The following is a 24,338-nucleotide window of genomic DNA, read 5'->3' on the forward strand; positions in this document are numbered from 1 at the left end:
ATCTCTACGTAGGTGGCTTTTTGTCCCAGCACAGGCATCTATTCGGTGGTGTGCTGCTACATGGTTAACAACTGTCTATTTCCAGCTCACACCCTGTCCTCAGGCCCCTAACTGCACAGGGTACTCCCTAGGGTGCCTCTTCAGGAATGGCGTGTTCCTCTTCGGGAATGGCATGTTCCTCTGGTGATGGCTTCATGAATCCTCTTGAATCTCTGGCTGCTACGGAAGAGGAGAGCTTCTCAAAGATCTCATAGTGTTTTTCTCTGGTCTCTAAGTAAAGATGAGAGTCTGGGGTAGCCACAAGTGGACAGGGACTCAGAGAGTTACATTGAGTAGATTCATGGTGGTGTCCCACACCCACCCCTTGGGCCCTCTTCTCACGCAGGAATGTCATTGGCCAAGGAAGAGAGAAGCTGAGAGAACAGGAAACTTTGCTTCCCCCTTTCTGGTCTCAGTCTCCAGTACCTGCACATCCATCTTGATAGGCCCCATTCACTTTTCAACAAATGTTTACTATTGTCCTTTATGTATAAAATGCACACTATGTATTTCAGGTAATGCAATAGTGAACAAACCATGATCCTCATTTGTTCTCTGAGATTATGATCTAGAACAGGAGATGAGATGTGTATACAAATTACGATTTTTTACTAATTGCTACTTTGTGTCAGAAGTTTTTTGGGGGGGTTATTTTGTTATTTATTTGAGAGAGAGAGAATCCCAAGGAGACTCCGCACTGAGCGCAGTGCCCAATGCAGGGCTCCATCTCATGGCCCTGAGATCATGACCTGAGCCAAAACCAAGAGTCAGACGCTTAACCAACTGTACCACACAGGCGCCCCATCAGAAGAGTTTTTTAAAAAAGATGAGTCAAACTTCTCATGTGGTCCTATCCTTCAAATGCTTTGTAAGCATCTTTCATAGCTCATGCAGCTTGCATTTGGATTAATAATTTATAATTTAAAGAGATATGTCAGTCAGCATTAAAAGATATATAGACTAAACATGGAAACATAAAAATGGTTAATTTGTTATGGTGATGGAATTATGGGTGATTTTCCCTCAATAGTTTTGATTTATATCACCATTACATGATGATGTTTATGAATTTTTTATGCTTTAAGAAAAAAGGCTAAAAATTGTTGTCATCCACAACCAGCTCCAGAGACTGATTCCCAAGTTAGCCTCATTCATCTCTGAATTAATCTCCTGAGGATCTGAGAAATTGATAGGCACAGAACATTGCCGGCTTTACATGGTCAATAGCAACATATTTTTAAACCATTTGAGGATGCTTTATATATCATAACATGAAATACAGTTTTAAAATGATAAGCGTTAAACCTTTAAAAAGTGATGTGCTCAGAAACAAAATTATACAAAAATCAGTTGTGCACCAACAATGAAATATCTGAAAAAGAAATACAGAAAACAGTCCCATTTACAATAGCATCAAAAACAATAAAATACTTAGAAATAAACATAACGAAGGAGGTGAAAGATCTGTACACTGAAAACTATAAGACTTTGATGAAAGAAATTGAGAAGACACAAATAAGTGGAAAGATGTCCTGGGTTAATGGATTGGGATGAATAATATTATTAAAATAAATAGTCATACTATCCAAAACCACCTATAGATCCAGTGCAATCCCTATCAAAATTCCAATGGCATTCGGCATTTGTCACAGAATTTTTTTTTTTAATCCTAATATTTGTATGGAGCCACAAAAGATGTCAAATAGCCAAAGCCATCCTGGGAAAGAACAAAGCTTAGGCATCATGCTGCCTTATTTCAAATTATATTACAAAGCTCTAGTAATCAAAACAATATAGTACAGGCATAAAAATAGACACATAAACCAAAAGAACACAATCAAAAGCCCAGAAAAAAACCATGTATCTATGGCCAACTAATATTTGACAAGGGAGCCAAGAATGCTCACTGGGGAAAGGACAGTCTCTTCAATAAATGGTGTTGGGAAAATTGGATAACTAATCATGAAAAAGAATGAAATTGGATCCCTTACACCACTCACAAAAATTAACTTGAAATGGATTGAAGACTTAAAGGTAAAGCCTGAAACTATAAAACTCTTAGAATATAACATAGGGGAACAGTTCCTGGACAGTGGTCTTGGCAATGATTTTTTGGATATGATACCAAAAGCACAAGCAACAAAAGTAAAAATAAACAAGTGGGACTACATCAAACTAAAAAGCTTCTGCACAGCAAAAGAAACAATCAACAAAATGAAAAGGCAACCTATGGAATGGGAGTAAATATTTGCAAACCATCTATCTAATAAGGGGTTAAAATCCAAAATACATAAAGAACTTCTACAACTCGGGCGCCTGGGTGGCTCAGTTGGTTAAGCGACTGCCTTCGGCTCAGGTCATGATCCTGGAGTCCCGGGATCGAGTCCCGCATCGGGTTCCCTGCTCAGTGGGGAGTCTGCTTCTCCCTCTGACCCTCCCCCCCTCTCATGTGCCCTCTCTCTCTCATTCTCTCTCTCAAATAAATAAATAAAATCTTTAAAAAAAAGAGAACATCTACAACTCAATAGCAAAAATAATAATCAGTTTCAAAAGGGGTACAGGATCTGAATAGACATTTTCCAAAGAACACATACAAATGACAAACAGGTCCATGAAAAGATGCTCAACATCACTAATCAAGGAAATCAAATCAAAACCACAATGCGATATCACTTCACATCTGTTAGAAAGGCTATTTTCAAAAAGACAAGAGTTAAGTGCTAAGGAGAGTTTGGAGAAAAGGAGGGAACCCTTATGCACTGTTGGTAGGAACGCGTATTGGTACAGCCAATATGGAAAAAGAGTTGGAGGGTCCTCAAAAAATTAGATCTAACCATATGATCCAGCAATCCACTTCTGGGTATATATCTGAACGAAATAAAATCACAATCTTAAGAGTCATCTGTACTTCCATGTTCACTGAAGCATTATTAACAATATCCAAGACATGGAAATAACCTAAGTATCTGTGCACAGATGAATGGATAAAGAAAACACACACACACACAATATTATTCAGCCATGAAAAAAGAAATCCTGCCATTTGCCACAACATAGACAAACCTTGAGGGTATTATGCTAAGTGAAGTAAGTCAGCCAGTGAAAGACAGATACTATATGATTTCTCCGATACAGATACATGGAATCTAAAGAAGCCTAACTCCTAAAAAGAGTGGTGATTGCCAGGGAGAGGTGGGGGAAATAGGGAGATGTTCATCAGAGGGTACACACTACCAGTGATAAGATGAATAAATTCTGAGGACCTAATGCACAGCATGGTGCCTATAGTGAACGACACTGTATTATATACTTGAAAGTTGCTAAAACAGGAGATCTTAAGTGTTCTCACCACACACACAAAAAAGGTAACTTTGTGAGGTGATAATGGAGCTGTTGACTAACTTTATTGTGGTAGTGATTTTACAATATATACATGTATCAAATCATCACTGCACACTCTAAACTTATACAATGTTATATTTCAATTACATCTCAATAAGGCTGGGGAGTGGGGGAGAAAAATGATGTGCTTGTAGAACTTTTTTTCAAAACCCATTTTACATTTTTTTGATGGTGGTTGTTAACAGTCCCACATGGACACACTAACTGCCAGTTAACTAGACAGGAAGTTTCCTTAGGGAAACCGTGTCAGCAGCAATACCATCTGCTAATTTACCAATGATCATTATCCCGATTCCCTGTATTTAACAATTAGTAGTCTAAACCAAGGGTCCTCAAATGGGAATTGGGCTCCACTAAAACTAAGAAACATGCGTCTGAGCCTTTGGCAGCCATCAAGCCACTCCTATTAACAACTTCCCTCACAACCTTCACACATCCCCAGCCCCCCAAAAAGGCAAGGAGCCAGCAGCAGCCTCTTCTCTGCTGCAGCCTGGGGGCCTCTCTGGAGAGACACTTGTACCACCTCCTCCCATTTATATCCTCGCCCACTGTTCTCAGCCCCCACTTAGGTCTCTCTGTGACCTGAGACTTTCAGGGAAGTGCTTACTTAGGAGGTAGAGATCTCTGTTAGTGGGTGACAAGCCCAGGAGGGTATCTGAATCTTGGTGGCATGTCATGTTATGGTGGTGTCATATAATCCTTCATGGCTTCACAAAGTGCCCTGTACTCAGTATAGTTCCAGCCTGGCTGGAAAAAAAATCAGTAATAAAAATAGCATCTAACGTATGGAGAATGTACCACATGCCAAGCACTCTGTTAAACACTTTACATTTATTAACTCACATAATCTTTACAGCAATCCTGGCAAATAAAGATTCTTACTATCCCATTTTACCAATGAGAAAAGTGAGGCGAGGAGATTAAAGAACCCTAAAGTTGGGGCGCCTGGGTGGCTCAGTCGTTAAGCGTCTGCCTTCGGCTCAGGTCATGATCCCAGGGTCCTGGGATCGAGCCCCGCATCGGGCTCCCTGCTCAGCGGGGAGTCTGCTTCTCCCCCTTCCTCTCCCACTCCCCCTGCTTGTGTTCCCTCTCTCGCTGTGTCTCTCTGTCAAATAAATAAATAAAATCTTTAAAAAAAAAAAAGAACCCTAAAGTTACACAGCTAGTAAATAATTGTTAGAATCAGGTTTTCTTACATTGTAAGCAATAGAAACCTTCTTGAGCTAAATTCAGCTCCATCCTCCTACACAAAAAGGAGATGTAAGAACAGAAGGGTATTACCAGGAACCCAAGGGTCAGGAACATCAGGCATCAAGATGGACTTGAATCAGGAATTAGAAATCTGTTAGGAATAGTGTGACTGCCCAGAGTTCATGGGAGGGTATATTTGTGGCTAGGAGTTCATCTCTCTCTCTCTCTTCCTTTCGATCCTCCTTCCTCAAGGTCTCTTGCCTCATTCTCTGCCTGTGTTCCTCTGTTTCATTCTTTTCTATGCTCCAGGCATAGGCTCTGCTGCTCCATATGTGCACAGCCAAATATAGTTGCCCCCCCCCACCCCGCCCATAGCTTGCAAGTTTACTTGTTCTAAATCCAAGTGGGAATGACTCTAAATATTAGGAGAGGGAATTTGGTTAATCTTGTTTCCTCCTCTGATCCAATTAAATATGTCCAGTCAGGCCATCACACAATAGAAACATGATTGTAGGGTGTACTCCTGGGGGCGGGTTCTCAGAGAAGGAGGCTTGTGGTCTGGGAAGACTTCCCAAAATGTGTATTCTCCAGTGCTTGAGATCGAATTAGAACTCAGGTCTTTCTGACCCTAGAGGCAGAGTTCTTAACTACCATGTTATTCCGAAAGAAAGAAAGTGAATACCTACGGGATTTCTATATTGCTAAAATCATAGCAAACAATGTTTTATAATGCTTGATTTATTAAACTAGATAAAGATTCATTACAATATTCCATACGCTTTTGTGTATCTAAAACATTTCATCATTTAAAAAGCCAAAGCATCAGGAGCAACAAGAAAACAAAGCATTTGCTGCCCAGGGGCTTCCAGAAGTTCCTTGTCCACAAGGTCAAGGAGCTTGAAGTGCTGTTGATGTGAACACACCTCACTGTGCAGAGATTGCTCACAGTGTCTCCTTCCAGAACTGGAAAGCCATTGTGGAAAGAGCAGCCCAGCTGGCCATCAGAGTCCCCAATCCCAACGCCAGGCTGTGCAGCAAAGAAAAGGAATGGACAGACGGCTTATGTGCACATCATATTTGTGTTAATAAAACCATAAAATTACAAAAAAGAAAAGCAAAAACCAAAAAAAAGCCAAAGCACCATAAAACATTGAGATTTTAGAAAAACACACATTTAAAAAAAAACAGTTTTTTAAATGCATGGTTGAGCTGGCTAGAATATAAAGGAAATCCATGGGGGCCAGAGAAGTTAAGTGGTGAGCGTTTGACCTGAGGCATCTGCTGATCCCTGGTGACCTAATACTTGAGCTTTAATAAACCTCTTGGGTATGAGAGCTGCAGGAGAAAAGCTGGAGTCTTTCACAAGATGGAAGATCAGAACAGAAACCCTCGATGCTAGAATGCTCTAAGGTAATCCACTAAATGTATGATATAAGAAATTCTCATCTGTTTTGGCACTGAGATCTCCCAACCACAAACCACATACTATCACATAAATCCTGGGCATTTATGCTGCCTATACGGCCAGCAACTCCCTAATCTGAAGACTTAGCTAAAGTGGTCCTAGACCACCAGTGCTCCCAAGCATTTAGGAGGTGCCCTCCCCCCGCAAAAAAATCTCTTTGCTGGGACACACTTTAAACCCAGGCTTCAGAGAATTCCCACGAAGTTCCAAGGAACATGACCTCACCCCCATAAGTGAAAGTCGCCAGAAACAACAAACAGCAAAATCTGCCTACCACAAATACAAATGGAAAGACATTTTTTTCATAAATAAGACATCATAAAGACGTCAGTTCTCTCAAGATGACTTACAGATTCAGTGCAATTTTGAATCATAACCCCCTCAGGTTTTTTCCATTGAACGTTACAAGTTTCTTTTGGCATTTAGATGAAAGAGCAGGGTGCCAAGTGTAGCCAAGACACTCCTGACAAACAGATGTGGAGGTTTGTCCTAATGAATATTAAGACCTTTTATAAAAACTCTGTGGTATTAACTCGGAGACAAATAGACCAACAGAACAGACTAGATAACCCAGAAATAGGTTTATATGTGATATATAATAGAACCGGCACTGTGACAGGTTACAGAAGCATGCACACAGTATGAGTGCTTGTATACGAAAGTTGAAAATGGACAAAATCAAGCAATATATTATTTAGGGATACATAAGTCCCTGGTAAAATTATTTTTAAAAGCAAGAAATGAAATGCAAACTTTCACACCCACAGGGCTTGGGGAGAATGGGACTGGAGAATTGCAGCCGTCAAAAGTATTGTTAATGCTCTCCTTAAACTGAGTGGGGAGTACAGACATGTTCAATTTATTCTTAATCTTTAAACTGTACAAATACATTATATATGCTCTTTTGTTTTAATATCTTCATATTTTTAATTTAAAAGGTGACGAGTTTATTTTTAAAATCACTAAATTAAAAAAAACAAGTTGAAAATGCATAAATAATACAGAATTAAAGTATCAATATTGTATAGAACTCATAAATCGATCAGATAAATACTAAGACCATGTTAGAAAATGAAAGAGAAGTCAAGAGTAGACAAATTCAAACAAGAGGAAATATAAACAATAGATAAACATACAGAGTAAAAAAAAGTTTCATCAACCTAGTAGTAAAAAGAAATTAAAATTTCATATTTAAATACTATGTCCCAAATTTTAAAAAAGAAAAAATATATTCATTTGTGGCACTGTACTGCTGATACGCAAGTAAATTAATACAAATTTGTGAAAAGCAAATTATCAATACCTATCACGAGTCCTATAGTGTTGATATCCTTTGGTTAAATAATACCATTTCCAGGAATCTGTTGTATAGAAATTATTCTTATACATCAACACATATTTTTTGTTACAAAGAGGATAATATTTGCTGAATGCTTATGCCATGTGCAAACTATGGTGCTAAACCATATGAAAGAGGGCTGTCGCAGTCCCAATCTCACAAATAAGGAGACTTGAGCTAGGTTACTGCCCAAACTACTCAGCCGGCAGGTAGTACGGCCCAGTCTAAACCCAGGCACTGTGATTCTAGAACCCATATCTTTTTTAAGTTTTTTTTTTTAAGATTTTATTTATTTAGGGACACCTGGTGGCTCAGTCGGTTAAGCGTCTGCCTTCGGCTCAGGTCATGATCCTGGGGTCCTGGGGTGGAGCCCCGCGTCAGGCTCCCTGCTCAGCGGGGGGCCTGCTTCTTTCTCCCTCTGCCGTTCCCCCTGCTTGTGCTCTTTCTCTCAAATAAATAAATAAAATCTTAAAAAAAAAAAGATTTTATTTATTTATTTATTTGATAAAGACAGAGAGAGCACAGATAGGCAGAGCGGCAGGCAGAGGGAGAGGGAGAAGCAGGCTCTCCACTGGAGCAGGGATCCTGACGCGGGGCTCAATCACAGGACCTTTGGGATCATGACCTGAGCCGAAGGTGGCCGCTTAACTGACTGAGCCACCCAGGCTCCCCTAGAATCCATATTTTTAAGTGCCACACTATACTGGAGCGTTGGAGCATTATTTCTAATTGTCAAAAACAAAACAGAACACTTCTTCACAATTCAATAAACAGTGTGAGACAATTCATGGAGAAGAAATGAAAGGAAAAAGAAAAAAGAAACCTAGCAACAACCTTAATGTGCAACAATAGGCAAATAGCACAATAAAGCGTGGTACTATGTTTACGTGCAAGAAGAGAAGGGAGATCACTCTCGTTTCAGAGAAATCTTAGTACATGGGAGAATAGGCATCTTAGAATTGAAGAAATGTGGCATCGTGTTTCACTGCAAATGTATTACTGTTAAAATTAAACTAAAAATGAAAGTCCTACTTATGGTAAATCAACTGCATCATCTTAGTAAGCAAAAGGAGAGCAATTCTGCATTTCTATTTTAATTTAGTGTGAGTAGATAATACATTCATATTGTCCAAATATCAAACAAGTCTAAAAATATACACAGTAGAAAGTCTCAGTCCCACTCTGTCCCAAATGCAGTTGGTTCCCAACCGTAACCCCAACACAGCTCATCAATACTAATAGTGTCTTGTTTAGCCTTCCAGGGGATTGTTCCTGGTCAAAGAGGACAACTTTTGTCCTCTTCTTTTTTTACACGCATAATAAAATACTAGATGCATTTTCCAGCAACTTTTTTTCATTTAGTCTATCTTGAAGATCTTTCTGAGTCAATACAAAAAGCACTTACTCATTCTTTTTAATAGCTGTATAGTATTCCAAAGTAGCTGTACCATAAATTATTTAACAACACCTATATTAATTGACATTTGTGTTGCTTCCAATTTTTGGCTATTATAAAAAAATGCTGCAATGAATACTATTTCTTAGATACTATTTCTAGAAGTCATTGTTGAAAGTGGGTCCATATGTATATCCATTTATACTTTTGATGGATCCTACCAATTCCTAATGCACTAAAACTTTATACCATTAGGTCTTCCTACCCAAGAACATGTTCTGCTTTTCCATTTGTCCCAGCCTTCTTTTGTGGAGGACAACACATTTTGGACCCACTAGGGTTTTTTTTAAGATTGTATTTATTTATTTGAGAGAGAGCAAGAAAGGGAGAGAGAACACAGAGGGAGAGGGAGAGGGAGAAGCAGACTCCCCGCTGAGCAGAAAGCCCAATGAGGGACTCGATCCCAGGACCCTGGGATCATGACCTGAGCCGAAGGCAGACACTCAACCGACTGAGCCACCCAGGCGCCCCAGAACCCACTACTTTTCAAAAAGCAATGCATAGACATAAAACTGTATATATCAATGATCTCAGTTATGCAAAAAAAAGGGGGGGGGAGGGGGTAAAAGGAAATAGTTCATTATATTAACATTAATCTATCAGGGCAGGTGGGATTATGAGTTACATGCGTTTCCTCTAGTTTTTTTTTTTTATCCTTTTCTGCATTTTTCAATTTCTTGCTTTATTTTGTTTTGCTACAATGAGCATGATTAGTTTTTAAATAAGGGCTTTTTAATTAAATGTCATCTGGCCCAGTCTTTTGCCTTCAGTCTGCCAAGAAGAGACAACTAAAGCAAAAAGTTTAAATGACAGGCCTGGGGTCACATTAAACTATTCATCTTGGTTGGAGGACAGTTCAAGGTTCCTGCCTCCCAGCATGGGGCTTTTTTAGTTCCCCACTTCTCATACTTCTCTGCATTATTTGGCAACAGTGGAAGTTTTGGTTACTTTGTGGAATTTGGGAAAGTGGGGATCCATAAATTTCATTCTGTTTTGATGTGGTGTTTTCAAGCTTGATTTAGTGCTGATTTGCTTTTTTAAAGGATTTTATTTACTTATTTATTTATTTGTCAGGGAGAACACAAGCAGGGGGAGTAGGAGAGGGAAAAGCAGGCTCCCCGCTGAGCAAGGAGCCTGATGTGGGTCTCGATCCCAGGACCCTGGGATCATGACCTGAGCTAAAGGCAGATGCTTAACAGACTGAGCCACTCAGGTGTCCCTAATGCTGAGTTTTGATACAGCTCTAGGCTGTGTTTGTTTTAAGATTTATTTATTTATTTTTGAGAGAGAGAAAGAACGAGAGAGCGGGGGGTGGGGGGACAGAGGAAGAGGGAGGGAAAGAATCTCAAGCAGACTCCCTGCTGAGCACAGACTCACACAGGGCTCTATCTCACAACCCTGAGACCATGACCTGAGCCTAAATCAAGAGTTGGCCGCTTAACAGACTGAGCCACCCAGGTGCCCCTAATCTGCGTTTTGAAAATGAGGTCACCATACCCCTGTGACAAATGTCTCCTGAGAACCCCAGGTATCCTCACCACTTTCCTGAAGACAAAGCTAAATGCAGTTCAATTTGGCTAACTCTCGCTCAAGCACCATGTCTTTGCTTCCCAAATGTCCACCTGGCTCTTCACAAGTAAGGTCTACCTGCACTATAAAAAAAAAAATCTGGCCCAATTTTATGACCAATAACCCCGAGGCAATAAACACAATGGAAATTGTACGTTCCAGGAAAGACATCATTTGATAGAAAAGGTGATGCATTGTAGAGGATAGGAAGCAGGTGGAACCAGGCATATGTGGATTTTCTAGAAGCCTGAAAAGAAAGCACAAGTCTGCAGTTATACATAGAAAAATTTTTTTTCCTTTTTATTTTTATTTTATTTTATTTTTTGCTCTACACCCAACATGGGGCTGGAACTCACCACCCCAAGATCAAGAGTCATATGTATGCTCCACCGACTGAGCCAGCCAGGTGCCCCTATTTTTTTTTTCATTTTCTTTTTTCTTTTAAGTAAGCACTGCACCCAACATGGAAGGAAAAAAAATATTTTATTCGAAAACTCAGATTAGCCAATAACTTTTCAAAGTAATAGGATTTAGCATTATTTGGCCGGGGGGAAAAAAAGCAAGATAAATCCATGAAAAATTGGCCCCAAGAGTTAGGTACTTTGAGATGAAACTGTAAGGTGTCCAGATGAAGCAAATTCTCTTTTTGTTCTTACAGCATCTTATATCAAGGGATAAGTTCATGAAAGACCAACCAAGAAGCAGCTATGTCCTTGCTCTGACTTTGACCTTTCTCAGAGAAGAATGTGGTTTTGCTAAAATAAGAAAAGAATCTATTAAGGTCATGCTGTACTTGATTGTTATCTTACAAAATTTGGCAGAAATTCTGCCCTAAACCTATCAGCTGTGCTGACGATCCCATAGAATTTGTTTAAACTGGTGCCACTTTTGCTAGTGCAGAATCTTGTCTTAGGAAACTTGACAGTCTTGGGAAACCACAGTTTAGAGATGTATAATTTGATTTTCTATGGGACAATTTAAAAAAGAATTTCTGAAGGGAAAAATTCTAATATAGAGACTCATTGAAGGAAAAATTTACTGAAAATTTCCTTTAGGGGATATTTGCTCTGTGGTATAAAAGACTTTCCCCTCTTTGGTCAATTCTTATAATAATTTTTTTTATTGAACAAAGCCCTTTGAACTTCATATTTGAGGAAGGAAAGTAGGAAGGAAAGGAAGGAAGACAGGCCTTAAAATTCTGGGGGAAATAAAGGGGTACTCAGTTACCTTAGGGGCTCATCCTGGACAAAATTACAAGCAAGTTTCCTCCCCGGCTAGCATACCTCCCAGTACCCCTTCCCACTTAGCTGTTTGTCGTATTACTTCAAACTCTTGTTTCCTGGCCAGATATCATCTTATAAACAAATCCTCATTAAGATGGTTTACCTTTCCAGGGGCACCTGGGTGGCTCATTCGGTTAGGCATCTGCCTTGGGCTCAGATCATGATCCCGGGATCCTGGGATAGAGTCCCATGCCAGGCTCTCTGCTCAGCGGGGAGCCTGCTTCTCCCTCTCCCTCTGTCTGCCACTCCCCCTGCTTGTGCTCTCTCTCTCTCTCTCTGTCAAATAAATAAAATCTTTACCAAAAAAAGATGATTTACTTTTCCAAGGAATACTCACATTTCAAAAAGATTTCTAAAGACCAAAAGCCACCTAACTGACACTGGTGCTTTAGAACTTAGAAGAGGCTGGTGGGGAACATAGAAGGGGCCCGATCGGTACTCCTGATTATAGTACACAGGTTGGTCACACATGCCACTTGCTGAAGGTTAGTGCCAGTCCACCAAATGCCAGAAAAACAGAATCTTGATTCTTTCTAGGTTCAAAGTAAGAAGGAAAAGATTTAAACTGATAGCTGGTACATTTTATTTTTTGAATATTTTTGAAGCAAAAAAATCAAGCTATGGCTCCAAATCATATTTTGTCCATTTCATTTAATGCATTCAAAATATATTTAACTATTAGACAAAGGAGATTCACAAAATATTCATAGAAAAATAATAAATGAAGATATCTACCACGCTTAATGTGTACCTCAGTATGAGAAATAATTAATCCTTCCAATTATAAATTTTCTTTTTCTGTTACTTGTCAGCTCACTGAATTCTCCTGGATCAAGAACAATGAGAACTCCTACCCACGATAGCAGATTGTTTGTTAGATTTTCATTCTCCTAACTTAAAAAGATGTTGGGCATTTTAGATTCATAAATTATACAGGATAAAAACGTGTAAATGAAGAACATTGAGACAAATGAAAATAAAGTCATGATGTAGTTAATACCCAAAAGACATGCCATGAGGATCCTTCCTATTCATACAGGTGGACTGTATTTTTGGTTTTGAGCTTCCTTCCAGCAGCCAAGCAAGAGAAAAATCTAGATCAGTTATTAAATCAGAAGCCAAGTTGGAGTTCTATTCGTGGAGCCGAAGTAAACAGGGCCCAGATGTTGTTAGATCCAGCATCATGCATTTATTTGAGCTCCTCCATGAATCTGGTACCAAGGACCAAGATGCAGAATTGTAGTAGGGAAAAGACAAGCTACATTTAGGAAAAGAGCAAACTCCTCACCAAATCTGGTGGCTCCAGGGGATTCACAGATCAACTGCAGGCAGGGCCAGCCTCGGGGGGTTATAGTTGCCACCTGGCTCATCCCCATCCAGCAGAAACAAAACAAAACAAAACAAAAAAAAAACAAATGGCCTAGGGTCCCCTGGGTGGCTCAGTTGGTGGAGCATCTGACTCTTGATTTCAGCTCAGGTCATGATCTCAGGGTTGTGAGATGGAGCCCCATGTTGGACTCCACGCTGGGTGTGGAGCCTGCTTAAGATTCTCTCTCTCTCTCTGCCCCACCCCACCCAACCCCCCACCCTTGCTCATGCATGCATGCTCTCGCTCTCCCTAAAAGTCCTAGAGCAACCACCAAGAATTCCATACCAAAAAAGAAAGAGAGAGAAGGAAGGAAGAAGGAAGGAAGGAAGGAAGGAAGGAAGGAAGGAAGGAAGGAAGGAAGGAAGGAAGGAAGGAAGGAAGGAAGGAAGAAAAAGAAAAAAGCATTCATGACACAAAATGAAGAAATGGCAGAAAGTGAAAATGAAGTTAAGGATTCACTTCAAATGTATGGTTGGTCATTGGAGGAGGGTACCTCAAATGAATTGGGGAAGATTTTATTGAATACATAGAAATACACATAAAGGCTAAAAGCAAATATGCCAACATGCTAACAGCTCTCAATTCTGGGAGGTGAGAAAATTTGTATTTTATACTTACCTGTATTTTTTAATTCTTTAAAATTTAAAAAATAAAAATAGAGATGATAGCAGAAGGGGGTACATTGGTAAAAGATTCCTGGAGAAGATGAGTTTTGAGGCAAATATAAAAAACAGACTTTGGATGGCCTCGGGGGAGAGTTGCCAGAGTGAAAGACTGAGGAGCTTTCTGTTTTGAAACAGACCCTGTTTTCACGACTGCTAATTAGGGATATAAAGATTACCTATGTGAAACACCTAGATGCCAATACAGTCACACAGAACTGAAAGTTACATCACTTGTTACTAATAACAGAGAAAGTAAAAAGAAATTATTTCAGGATGAATAATTCAGAGTTTTTCACATGACTCAACCTCCAATACACCTCCATTTCTTTATCTTCCTCACTCATCCTCACCCATACCTATACCATTACCATGTCTTTGATTCCTTTGGAATGCTCTAGAAATAAGGGAGGGAGGGAGGGAGGAGAGAGGAAGATAAGGAAGGAATGGACAAGGAAACAGAGGGAGACAGGGAGAGGAGAGAGAAGAGAGCTCAGTGTATGTGCAGATAACTCACTAATGGGCAAGATTATCATGCATCCTAGAAAAGAAAGAAAAACAAATAAGTCCACAATAGATGTTCCACAATATCATCTTAGGAAAATAAGAAGTCTTAGATTTTGAGGGACAAAAACAAAGGTTGCCCTAGAAGGATACATGGCAAGTCTCTCACCCTGTGATTAAAATACACCTGAACATTTTGGGCTCTGTTGGGTTGGCTATTTTTATGAGTATGTGGTTACAACAAAAATCCTCCACCTCATGTTTCTCAATCCTGTTTATATCAACTCAAGTTCTTGATGTCATTTGTGTGTTAGAGTCCTTTTCTTTTTAAAAAAAATTGTTTAAAAGATTTTATTTATTTATTTGAGAAGGAGAGAGCGAGAATGTGTAAGAAAGAATGAGTGGGGGGGCAGGGGCAGAGGCAGAGGGAGAAGCCGACTCCCCGCGGAGCAGGGAGCCTGATGCGGGGCTCGATCCCAGGACCCTGGGATCATGACCTGAGCTGAAGCAGACGCTTAACCAACTGAGCCACCCAGGTGCCCCAAGTCCTTTTCTTTTTAAGGATAGTTCATTATCTTGGTATCTTCGGGTGCCGTGTATCAATTAACAGGATAAGCCACAGGACACCTGGCAATAGATGCTGTTAGCACAGCTGCAGAACTCATCTCTGCTATAAAACTGCATTTAAATTTTGTTTTTTAGAGTTTGAATGAAGTATGATTCCATTATGATGCTATTGAGCACATTTATAATGTGAGCATTCACAAATACTCCCTCTGTGGTAAAATGGCTCAACTGCCCTTCTTTTCCCCGAAGTGTTGAAGACCAGGATCTGTTGCCTGGTTTAAAGCAACTATAATGTGAGGTCAGAGTCAGATACTTTAAGTCCTGCAGAACAAAAAGCAGAACACCATATTGACAATTTTCTTTGAGGAAAAAAAATGCATATATTTTCACTCTAATTACTGTATCCTAATCCTTAATGAGGTATGTCTTTTCCAGAGAAAATCTAAAAAGAAAGTCTGAAGCAGATAAAATGTTTAAATGAAAGGAGAAAGTGAGAACATTCAAATCACTCTGAAATAATGATAAATTATAACAGCTTTCAACAATTACTTAGTTCTTATGAAAAGTATTTACCATGGCAACCACTGCATCAAATTGCTCTTAAATAGGTCCTGAGCCATACACAAAAAAAAAAGAAAGAAAGAAAGAAAGAAAGAAAGAAAAAGGAAAAAAAGGAAGCAAGAGAAAATTTGTCTCCTAGACCCACATTTGCTCAGTTTATAGCAAGGAGGTAGCCTGCTATAATACATGATAACACAAACATAATACATGTGCATCTTTGTTATACAACACCTCACATATCTCATACATGTGCTCATGAGGCCAAATCACTTTAATGAACTTGATCTCCTTCCAGAAGTTTCAGAAAGGACTCCCGGACTATTTAAATGTGAAATAAGAGGTCTTCAGCAATCGATGTGGAGGGGTCCCTCCTCTCATGGAATTACTGAAATAGTGTTAAATTCTTAGGGTCCCTTCCATATCACAAGGCTCCTTCCACGCTTTGATTTCATATTATAAATGAAAATATACAGGAGTTTTAAGGAAATAATCTAATATGGAGACAAAGATATCAGAACAAAGATAGACACACAGTGCAGCACTGTAATAATCAAGAAATTAGAGCATGTTCTTAGTCTTTTATTCTTATTAGGGCAACATTATTAGGGCAACTCTGGAGCCAGACTGCCTTGTTTTAAATCCAGTCTATGTGACTTCTTTCTTTTTTTATAAAGATTTTATTTATTTATTTGAGAGAGAGAGCTCACCAGGGAGGGGAAGGGCAGAGGGAGAGGGAGAAGCAGACTCCCTGCTGAGCGGGGAGCCAGACATGGGGCTCGATCCCAGGACCCTGAGATTATGACCCGAGCCAACGGACGACGCTCAACTGACTGAGCCACCCAGGCACCCCAGTGTGACCTCTTTTTCTCTCAGTTTCTCATCTGTAAAATTGGGATGACCATAATCCCTATGTATAGGATTATTGTAAGGTTTATTCAAGTCAATACAGGCACAATGTATAGCAACTGCAATGTGAGTGTTTGCTATTATTGTCATCTTCATTATTAGTAAGCACATACTATGTGCCTGGCCACAGGATCCTTTATACACATAGGCTCATTTCATCATTGCAGGAAACTTACATGATAAATATTATTAGTCTCATTTTGCAAATAAAAAGTCAGAAAAATGACATAATCTGCCAAAATCACCCAAGAAGTAAATGCTGCATAACTAATTATATAAATAATTAAGGACTCTGGGCCAGTTTTTGCCACATTCAGGGTGGAATTGTTGTGAAGAAATATCTGACTTTAAAATATAGGCTACGTGGTTTACAAAAAAAATCACTTTGGTAGAGGACTAGAGAGTAGTTACTGGCCAGAGCATCTGATACTGAAGTACAACCCAAGACCACTGGGGGTGCTCACTGGGAGAGACACATGATATTAACAAAGATATTACAGGCAAAGAAAACATGGAATGTTGTCTTTCTTTATAAACCATATAAAGAATGTTATTTCTTTAGAAACCATACCCAAATCATAAATCACAGGGTCAGGCGCTGCAAATTGCCCCATTACTGTGCAGAACCACAACCTAGCTGCTTCTCAGATGCACGGCTCGGCACAGGATGCTCCAGGAAGCCAATAATCATTTATGTGACAACCATTGACTTTCTAGAAGAGGGTCAGCAAACTATGACTCAGGGCCAAATCTGGCCCACTGCCTATTTTTGCAAGTAAAGTTTTATTGGAAAACAGCCACACCTATGTGTTCATCTATTCTCTGTGGCTGTTTTCGGACTACAACAGCAGAGATGAGTAGTTGTGAGGAACACCCTAAGGCCCAGCAAACATGAAATATTTACCATCCGGCCTATTACAGAAAACATTTCCCAACCCCGGCTCTAAAGCAATGCTGGAAAGGCCAGCCTGTCTATCTATCTATGTTTAAAAGAGGAGAATAATCTGAATTAGAAAGAATTTGATGATTAGGTAGATGATGTTCCTATTTTGTAAAGAACAGTTCTCATGCCCAAGGCTTTTGTAACTATGACACTCACATGTGTTTTATAAGGAAAGAGCTGGGGTGGAAACCATGAGCTCTGTCTTGAATAGGATAAGCCTACAGTGGCAGTGGCCCCTCCAAGCTTCTAGTTGGAATACTTATTAGGCAGATGAAGATAGAAGTCTAATGCCTGGGAGACAGGACAAGACTGGAGGTGTCAATTTGGAAGTCATCAGTCCAAAGGTGTTCTTTTGAGTTCATAAAGATTTAGAAAGCATGTGAAAAAAATATGACCCAGCATGTCACTACCACTTCAGGTACAAATATTAGAGAAGCCCTCACAAGATGATATTTGTGTACACAAATGCACACAGCAAGATTGTTTTGCTGTGGTTGTGAAAATTTGAAAACAAACTCAATTTCCATCAACAGAACAGGGATAAATGAATTGAACATACAATTCATGCTAAACTGCATAGCAGTAGCGAAACAGAATAACTTGAATTACATGTAACAACATGAACTAATCTCACGAATATAAAGTTGAGTAAAAAGTCCGGTTGAAGACTACTTAAAATATATAGCACGAACTGAGGTACACCAAATATACACTTTGGCAGAGGGCCAATAGGTTAAAAATCAATATTTAGTTGAAGACAAAGATAAATGTCAACATCTAAGAATGGCTTCTGGGGCACAAGAATGAATCTTAAATTATTGTTATTTTATTAATTGTAGTAGCAATTACATCCTAGTACATAAACAATCATTTCTTTAGCATGGTCAGGTACTATTTTGTTCCTGCAGACACTGTTCTACTACAAGTGATGTTAAATAGACACATTTTCACCTGAGCTCAGAACAGCAAAGCTATTCTGAGATCATCTAATTTTTCTCTAATACTTTTTCTTCATATATTTTATATTTGTTATGATGCCTGAATCAAAAATGATTTATTATAAATATTGTGCATGATTTTGGAGTTTTCCCTCTTGGTGAAATTTTGAGATGGCAAAATTGACATCCTAAATGTATCCTCATAAAAAAAATTATTCCCAGTGACACTTTTTCTTAACCAATTCATGATCTAAATGGAATTTTAAGGGGCGCCTGGGTGGCTCAGTTGGTTAAGCGTCTGCTTCAGCTCAGGTCATGATCCTGGGGTCTCAGGTCATGATCCCAGGGTCCTGGGATCAAGCCCTGAATCGGGCTCCCTGCTCAGCGGGAAGCCTGCTTCTCCCTCTCCCTCTGCAGCTCCTCCTGCTTGTGCTCGCTCTCGCTAGCTCACTCTCTCTAGCTCACTCTCTCTTAAATAAATAAATAAATATCTTTAAAAAAATTTTTTTTTCAATGGAATTTTAAAACTAAAAATTAGGGGCACCTGGGTGGCTCAGTCGGTTAAGCATCCAACTCCTGATTTTGGGTCAGGTCATGCTCTCAGTCAGGGTTGTGGGATTGAGCCCTGCATTGAGCTCCATGCTGGGCATGGAGCCTGCTTGGGATTCTCTCTCTTCCCCTCCTTCCTCCCTTCCCACACTCAAAAAAAAAAAAAAAAAAAAACCTAAAAATTAGAGTTCTTCTTTATTCTTTTTTTAAAGCATTTATTTATTTATTTGTTTGAGAGGGAGAGAACAAGCGGGGGCAGGGACAGAGGGGGAGGGGGAAGGACAAGCAGACACCATGCTAAGCGTGGAGCCCAACACAGGGCTTGATCCCAGGACCCTGCGATGATAACCTGAGCCAAAACCAAGAGTTGGTTGCCCAACTGAGTGAGCCACCCAGGCTCCCCAAAATTATTTTATTTAATGTTTTAGATTCTAGTATATAAAAAGTTGGACAATTATTAAAATTAGGATATAACTTAATCTCTATTATTCCAACTTGTATTTTTATTTTTATAAGGATTTCCCTTTATTGACATGATAAAAATCTATTTTTCTTCCTAAAACTGTCTAGCAAATGTACTGAATATTTGCATTATTTCCCTATTTAGCTGTTGAAAGGTTCTCTCTTTTTTACAGCTTTGACAATCGTCAATTATTGCAGCATATTCTTCTTGCAATAATAAATACATACTTTTACTTCAACAACTGGTAGAATTTCAACATACAAAAATATACAGAGGTTTTTCACTCCAAGTTATATCTAAGTGTTAACCTATATTTGAAATGAATTTTTAGATATTAACAATAAATCCAAATAACATCTTGTTTGAGTAACTTAGAGGACAGTACCGATTAGCTCTAATGTTGCCTATGAGATCACATGACCTGTGATCACGCCTTGAGCCCTGAACTGAGCACCAAAAATGATCCTTCAGTAGGTATTCAGCTATTTGGACTTCCCAAAGCCAAAACTGACGCTGGAATTGTAGTGCCTCCTTCATCTTGAAAAGCTTAAAATATACGGGGGGCGCCTGGGTGGCTCTGCCTTTGTCTCAGGTTCTGATCCCAGAGTCCCAGGATTGAGCCCCATGTTGGGGCTCCCTGCTCAGCGGGGAGTCTGCTTCTCCCTCTCCCGGCTCTGCCCCTCCCCCGGCTCCTTCTCTCTCTCTCTCTCAGATAAATAAATAAAATCTTTAAAAAAATAAAATAAAATATGCAGACAAACCTGATTTTGTTTAGGGTATTAAGAAATAAAATTCAACTGAGTAGGCTTTATAAAGATCTTACTGACTTTATTTAATGATTCATGAATTGGGCAGCATCCAATTTAGCAGATAGAAGGTAACTCTGAGGAGCCGTACAGAATAAAGGATTTTATAGGCAGAAGGGAGGGGGGAACAAGGAGGTTGTACTAGGCAAATAGGCGGACTGGTTATTGCAAGGTTACTTTTCTTTAGGGGATGGTAGGGATCTATCGGGCAGATTACCTAATAGCGCTGATCAGGTGATGGGTTTAAGATACCATTCCTGGGAGAGCCAAAACTGTCATGGTCTCAATTTGGTAATGTGGAGCTTAGCACAAAGGTCCTTTTGTCTTGCTTTAAACGAATATTACATGGACATGTGTCACAATGATAAAGGCATATCCGAGAGTGAAAACCCAAGTCAGGCACAAATTCGGCTCTTCTGTGGGGAAAGATGGGGAAATGCGCTTAGGAAAAGATACACAGAAGGGCCAATTTTATTTGTAACATTTTATTTCTTAAGCAAAGATTTGAAACTTCAGTACTTATTATATTACTCTCTACCTCTTTTCACATGCCTCAAAAATTTAATAACAAAAGAATAAGAAAAAATAGCAGCAAATAAAAAACTGTGCTTATTAAGAATGCCCATGCAGTTCTGGAAACCGGAAATATTTTTCATTTACGAACTTTTTAAATTGGAAAAAAAAATCTAAAATAGGGATTTATCTTTTCTTCACACATAGTATTATTGGTTTTTAAAGTACCCACTCAGCAGTTGATGCATTTATTTTTTTTTAAGATTTTATTTATTTATTTGACAGCGAGAGACACAGCGAGAGCAGGAACACAAGCAGGGGGAGTGGGAGAGGGAGAAGCAGGCTTCCCGCTGAGCAGGGAGCCCGATGTGGGGCTCGATCCTAGGAGCCCGGGATCATGACCTGAGCCGAAGGCAGACGCTTAATGACTGAGCACCAGGCGCCCCAGTTGATGCATTTAAATCTCAGTAAACAAGATAAAAATAAGCATAAAGTTAACGTAGCCCTATACCATTTTTAATGGACATCTTTCTGCCATAGTGATAGTAATTAAAGGAAAAAGAAAAAAAATAGCTCATAGGAAAATAAACTCGGTAGTCTGACTGGGTTTGAAACCAACTGAACAACATTCAAATCTGCGGTCTTCAGGGGGTAAGAGCTCTACTTTAAGTGGTACATAACCCCAGCTCAAAAAGCTGGCTCATGGAAACGTTCCCCCCCAACTTCTGTTTGGGCACAGTTTTTCTATTTTCAGTATTACCTGGCAAATGTTCTGGTTTTCTTCACTGATCCCCAAACCTTTGATCAGAAAGCGGTGGCCCTGGATGCTCCTTGGTGATGGTAGTTTGCCCGCGCTAATTACCTGCCTCATTTCCTGTTTTCTCTCTCATCTAGATACAACAGGTACCCCGCGGAGCAGGATATGACAGTTAGAGGGAATGCTGCAAACAAGAATGAAAGCAATTACTCTGAGTCTTTGGTGCATTTGCTCCTTTTCATTTCAGAAGCTAAGTGATAGTATCTCTTGCATGTAAAGTGGGACAGGCTACACCCATTTAAGGAGAGAAAAGGCACCTGCCTCCAGTTATCACTACCAATTAGCAGCTTGTTTGGCTTCCTCAGGCCTTGCGGGGGAAGGGGGTGGTGTTTTGTTTTGTTGTTGTTTTTTTTTAAGATTTTATTTATTTATTTGAGAGAGAGAGAATGAGAGATAGCATGAGAGGGGGGAGGGTCAGAGGGAGAAGCAGACTCCCTGCTGAGCAGGGAGCCCGATGCCCGGGACTCCAGGATCATGACCTGAGCCGAAGGCAGTCGCTCAACCATCTGAGCCACCCAGGCGCCCTGTTTTGTTTTGTTTTAATGAAAGCCTTCCTTCTAGGGAGTTTTTGAATTCAAATTCTGACTCTGTAACTTTGTATCTACTTTGTCTAAGTCTCACTTGCTTTAAGAAAGGTTGGAATAGACAACAGACAAGATTTAGCAAACAGCATGATTCTTTTGGACCAAATGAGGAAAGGGATGAGGGGCTTAGAAATTCTTTCACTGAGTGAGATAATGAATCATTTCCTTCACAAAAAAAACTCTACCAGGGCAGATGAATTGCCTTTCGTGATACATTTAAATCTAAGTCCCTGCCCTGAAACTCATTTTTATTAATGCTTTCTACTGACTTTCTAGCAGAAAAATCGCCCTTTTAAACATTTGTTCTCAGAGGGTAAAATAATGATTGCCTGGTCCTGGGGGCCTGGGGGTAAAGATGAGAGTGACTTGCTATGGGGAAGGGGCTTACTTACTGGGATAATGAAAATGTTCCACACTTAGATTTGGGAGGTGGCTGCACAAGTGTGCACTACAGACACTATACGGACCTGGGATTTTTCCACCATGCTCTCTCCCCTCTTCCCAGCAGGGTCCTTCTTTGTAATTGATCTCATGAATAATCTACCCCAATAGAGCCCCGTGAGAGACACTGAGGATTAGCAACCCCAAAGCCATTCACAGGGTCCTCTTCTGCCTTTTTCTACTATAGAGGCTGGAAAGCAAATACCTGATTTTCCATATTTGCTGTGAGGAGCGGCCAAAGGGATAGATAAAACTGGCAGAGCTTTTGTCCCTGTTGCCTTCCCCCTTCTTCCTGCCTAGAGGGCAAACATGAGGTGCCAACAGCCTGTTGGGGACATGAAGTGACAAGCATGAGGATAAAAGCCCATCAGCTAAGAAAGGCAGAGCAGAAAAATTTGAAAGAGCCTTGGTTCTCATCAGCATTTCTAGCAGCTGTCCCCATGCTGGATTGCTCAGCTCTGGACTTCTTGTCTTGTAAGAAAAAGAAAACTCTTTTGTGTTAACCTACTGCTGCTTGTTATTGCAAACAGATATCCTGTTATTTGCAACCAAAAGCACTCCTAACCAGCCAGTTATGAGACTTGCCTATTTATTCATTCATCCATTCACTTATTTTTAAAGATTTTATTTATTTTAGAGAGAGAACGAGCAAGCGCAAGCATGAGCAAGGGGAGGGGCAGAGGGACAAGCAGGCTCCCCGCTAAGCAGGGAGCCCAACATGGGGCTGGATCCCAGGACCCCAGGATCATGACCTGAGCCGAAGCCAGAGGCTTAACCAACTGAGCCACCCAGGTGCCCCAGAGACTTGCCTATTCAAAAATTACTTAAATATGTTTCAAAGTGGTTCTATTTTAATGGCCAGGGGCTGCTTCTTGTGCACAGAGGACACCATTCATAGTTGGGGTTCGAGTTATTTTATATTTAGTGAAGAATCATATTTTGCTTAAACCTTAAAGTTTAATTTAAAATATTTTATCTTCCTGTAGTATACATACACAACAGAATATTATGCAGCCATCAAAAAATTGAAATCTTGCCATTTGCAACAACGTGGATGGAACTAGAGGGTATTATGCTAAGCAAAATAGGTCAATCAGAGAAAGACAATTATCATATGATGTCACTGATATGTGGAATTTGAGAAACAAGGCAGAGGGGTGCCTGGGTGGCTCAGTTGGTTAAGCGACTGCCTTCGGCTCAGGTCATGATCCTGGAGTCCCGGGATCGAGTCCCACATCGGACTACCTGCTCAGCGGGGAGTCTGCTTCTCCCTCTGACCCTCCCCCCTCTCATGCTCTCTCTCTCTCTCTCTCTCTCTCTCTCTCTCTCTCTCTCAGATAAATAAAATAAAATCTTTAAAAAAAAGAGAGAGAAACAAGGCAGAGGATCATAGGGGAAGGGAGGGAAAAATGAAACAAGACAAAACCAAAGGGGGAGACAAACCATAAGAGACTCTTAATCTCAGGAAACAAACTGAGGGTTGCTGGAGGGGAGGGGGGTGGGAGGGATGGGGGGGCTGGGTGATAGACACTGGGGAGGGTATGTGCTATGGTGAATGCTGTGAATTGTGTAAGACTGTTGAATCACAGATCTGTACCTCTGAAACAGATAATACATTATATGTTAATAAAATATTTTATCTTCCTTATAGATCTAATAAGGGAAGTGCCACACTAGAGATCTGGGCACAGATGGAGAAAAAGAACGTTTCACAGAGAAGCATTTGAGCTAGGCCCTAAAAAATGGAGAAAAAAGGGGAACCTGGGTGGCTCAGTCATTAGGCGTCTGCCTTCAGCTCAGGTCATGATCCCAGGGGCCTGGGATCAAGTCCCGCATCGGGCTCCCTGCTCCGTGGGAGGCCCGCTTCTCCCTCTCCCTCTCCCTCTGCTTGTGTTCCCTCTCTCACTGTGTCTCTCTCTGTCAAATAAATAAATAAAATCTTTAAAAAAAGAATGGAGAAAAAAGAGAGTT

At 40.1% G+C, this 24,338-nt stretch overlaps 2 protein-coding genes across 2 annotated transcripts in view; one reads left to right on the plus strand and one right to left on the minus strand.

Annotated features, from left to right (window-relative positions):
* The window catches only part of HNRNPLL (heterogeneous nuclear ribonucleoprotein L like), a 75,630-nt gene extending 54,215 nt beyond the window's left edge, over positions 1-21,415 (minus strand). The window contains exon 1 of the mRNA XM_027621331.2: positions 21,286-21,415. Within this exon, the coding sequence (XP_027477132.1) occupies positions 21,286-21,396 (111 nt within the window). The 5' untranslated portion in view covers positions 21,397-21,415. The remainder of the gene's footprint in view (positions 1-21,285) is intronic.
* Positions 1-24,338, plus strand: part of GALM (galactose mutarotase) — a 106,075-nt gene that overhangs the window by 17,531 nt on the left and 64,206 nt on the right. The gene's annotated exons all lie outside the window — the stretch shown is intronic.

This window comes from Zalophus californianus, chromosome 8 (genome assembly GCF_009762305.2).
Source record: "Zalophus californianus isolate mZalCal1 chromosome 8, mZalCal1.pri.v2, whole genome shotgun sequence".
Classification (NCBI taxonomy): domain Eukaryota; kingdom Metazoa; phylum Chordata; class Mammalia; order Carnivora; family Otariidae; genus Zalophus; species Zalophus californianus.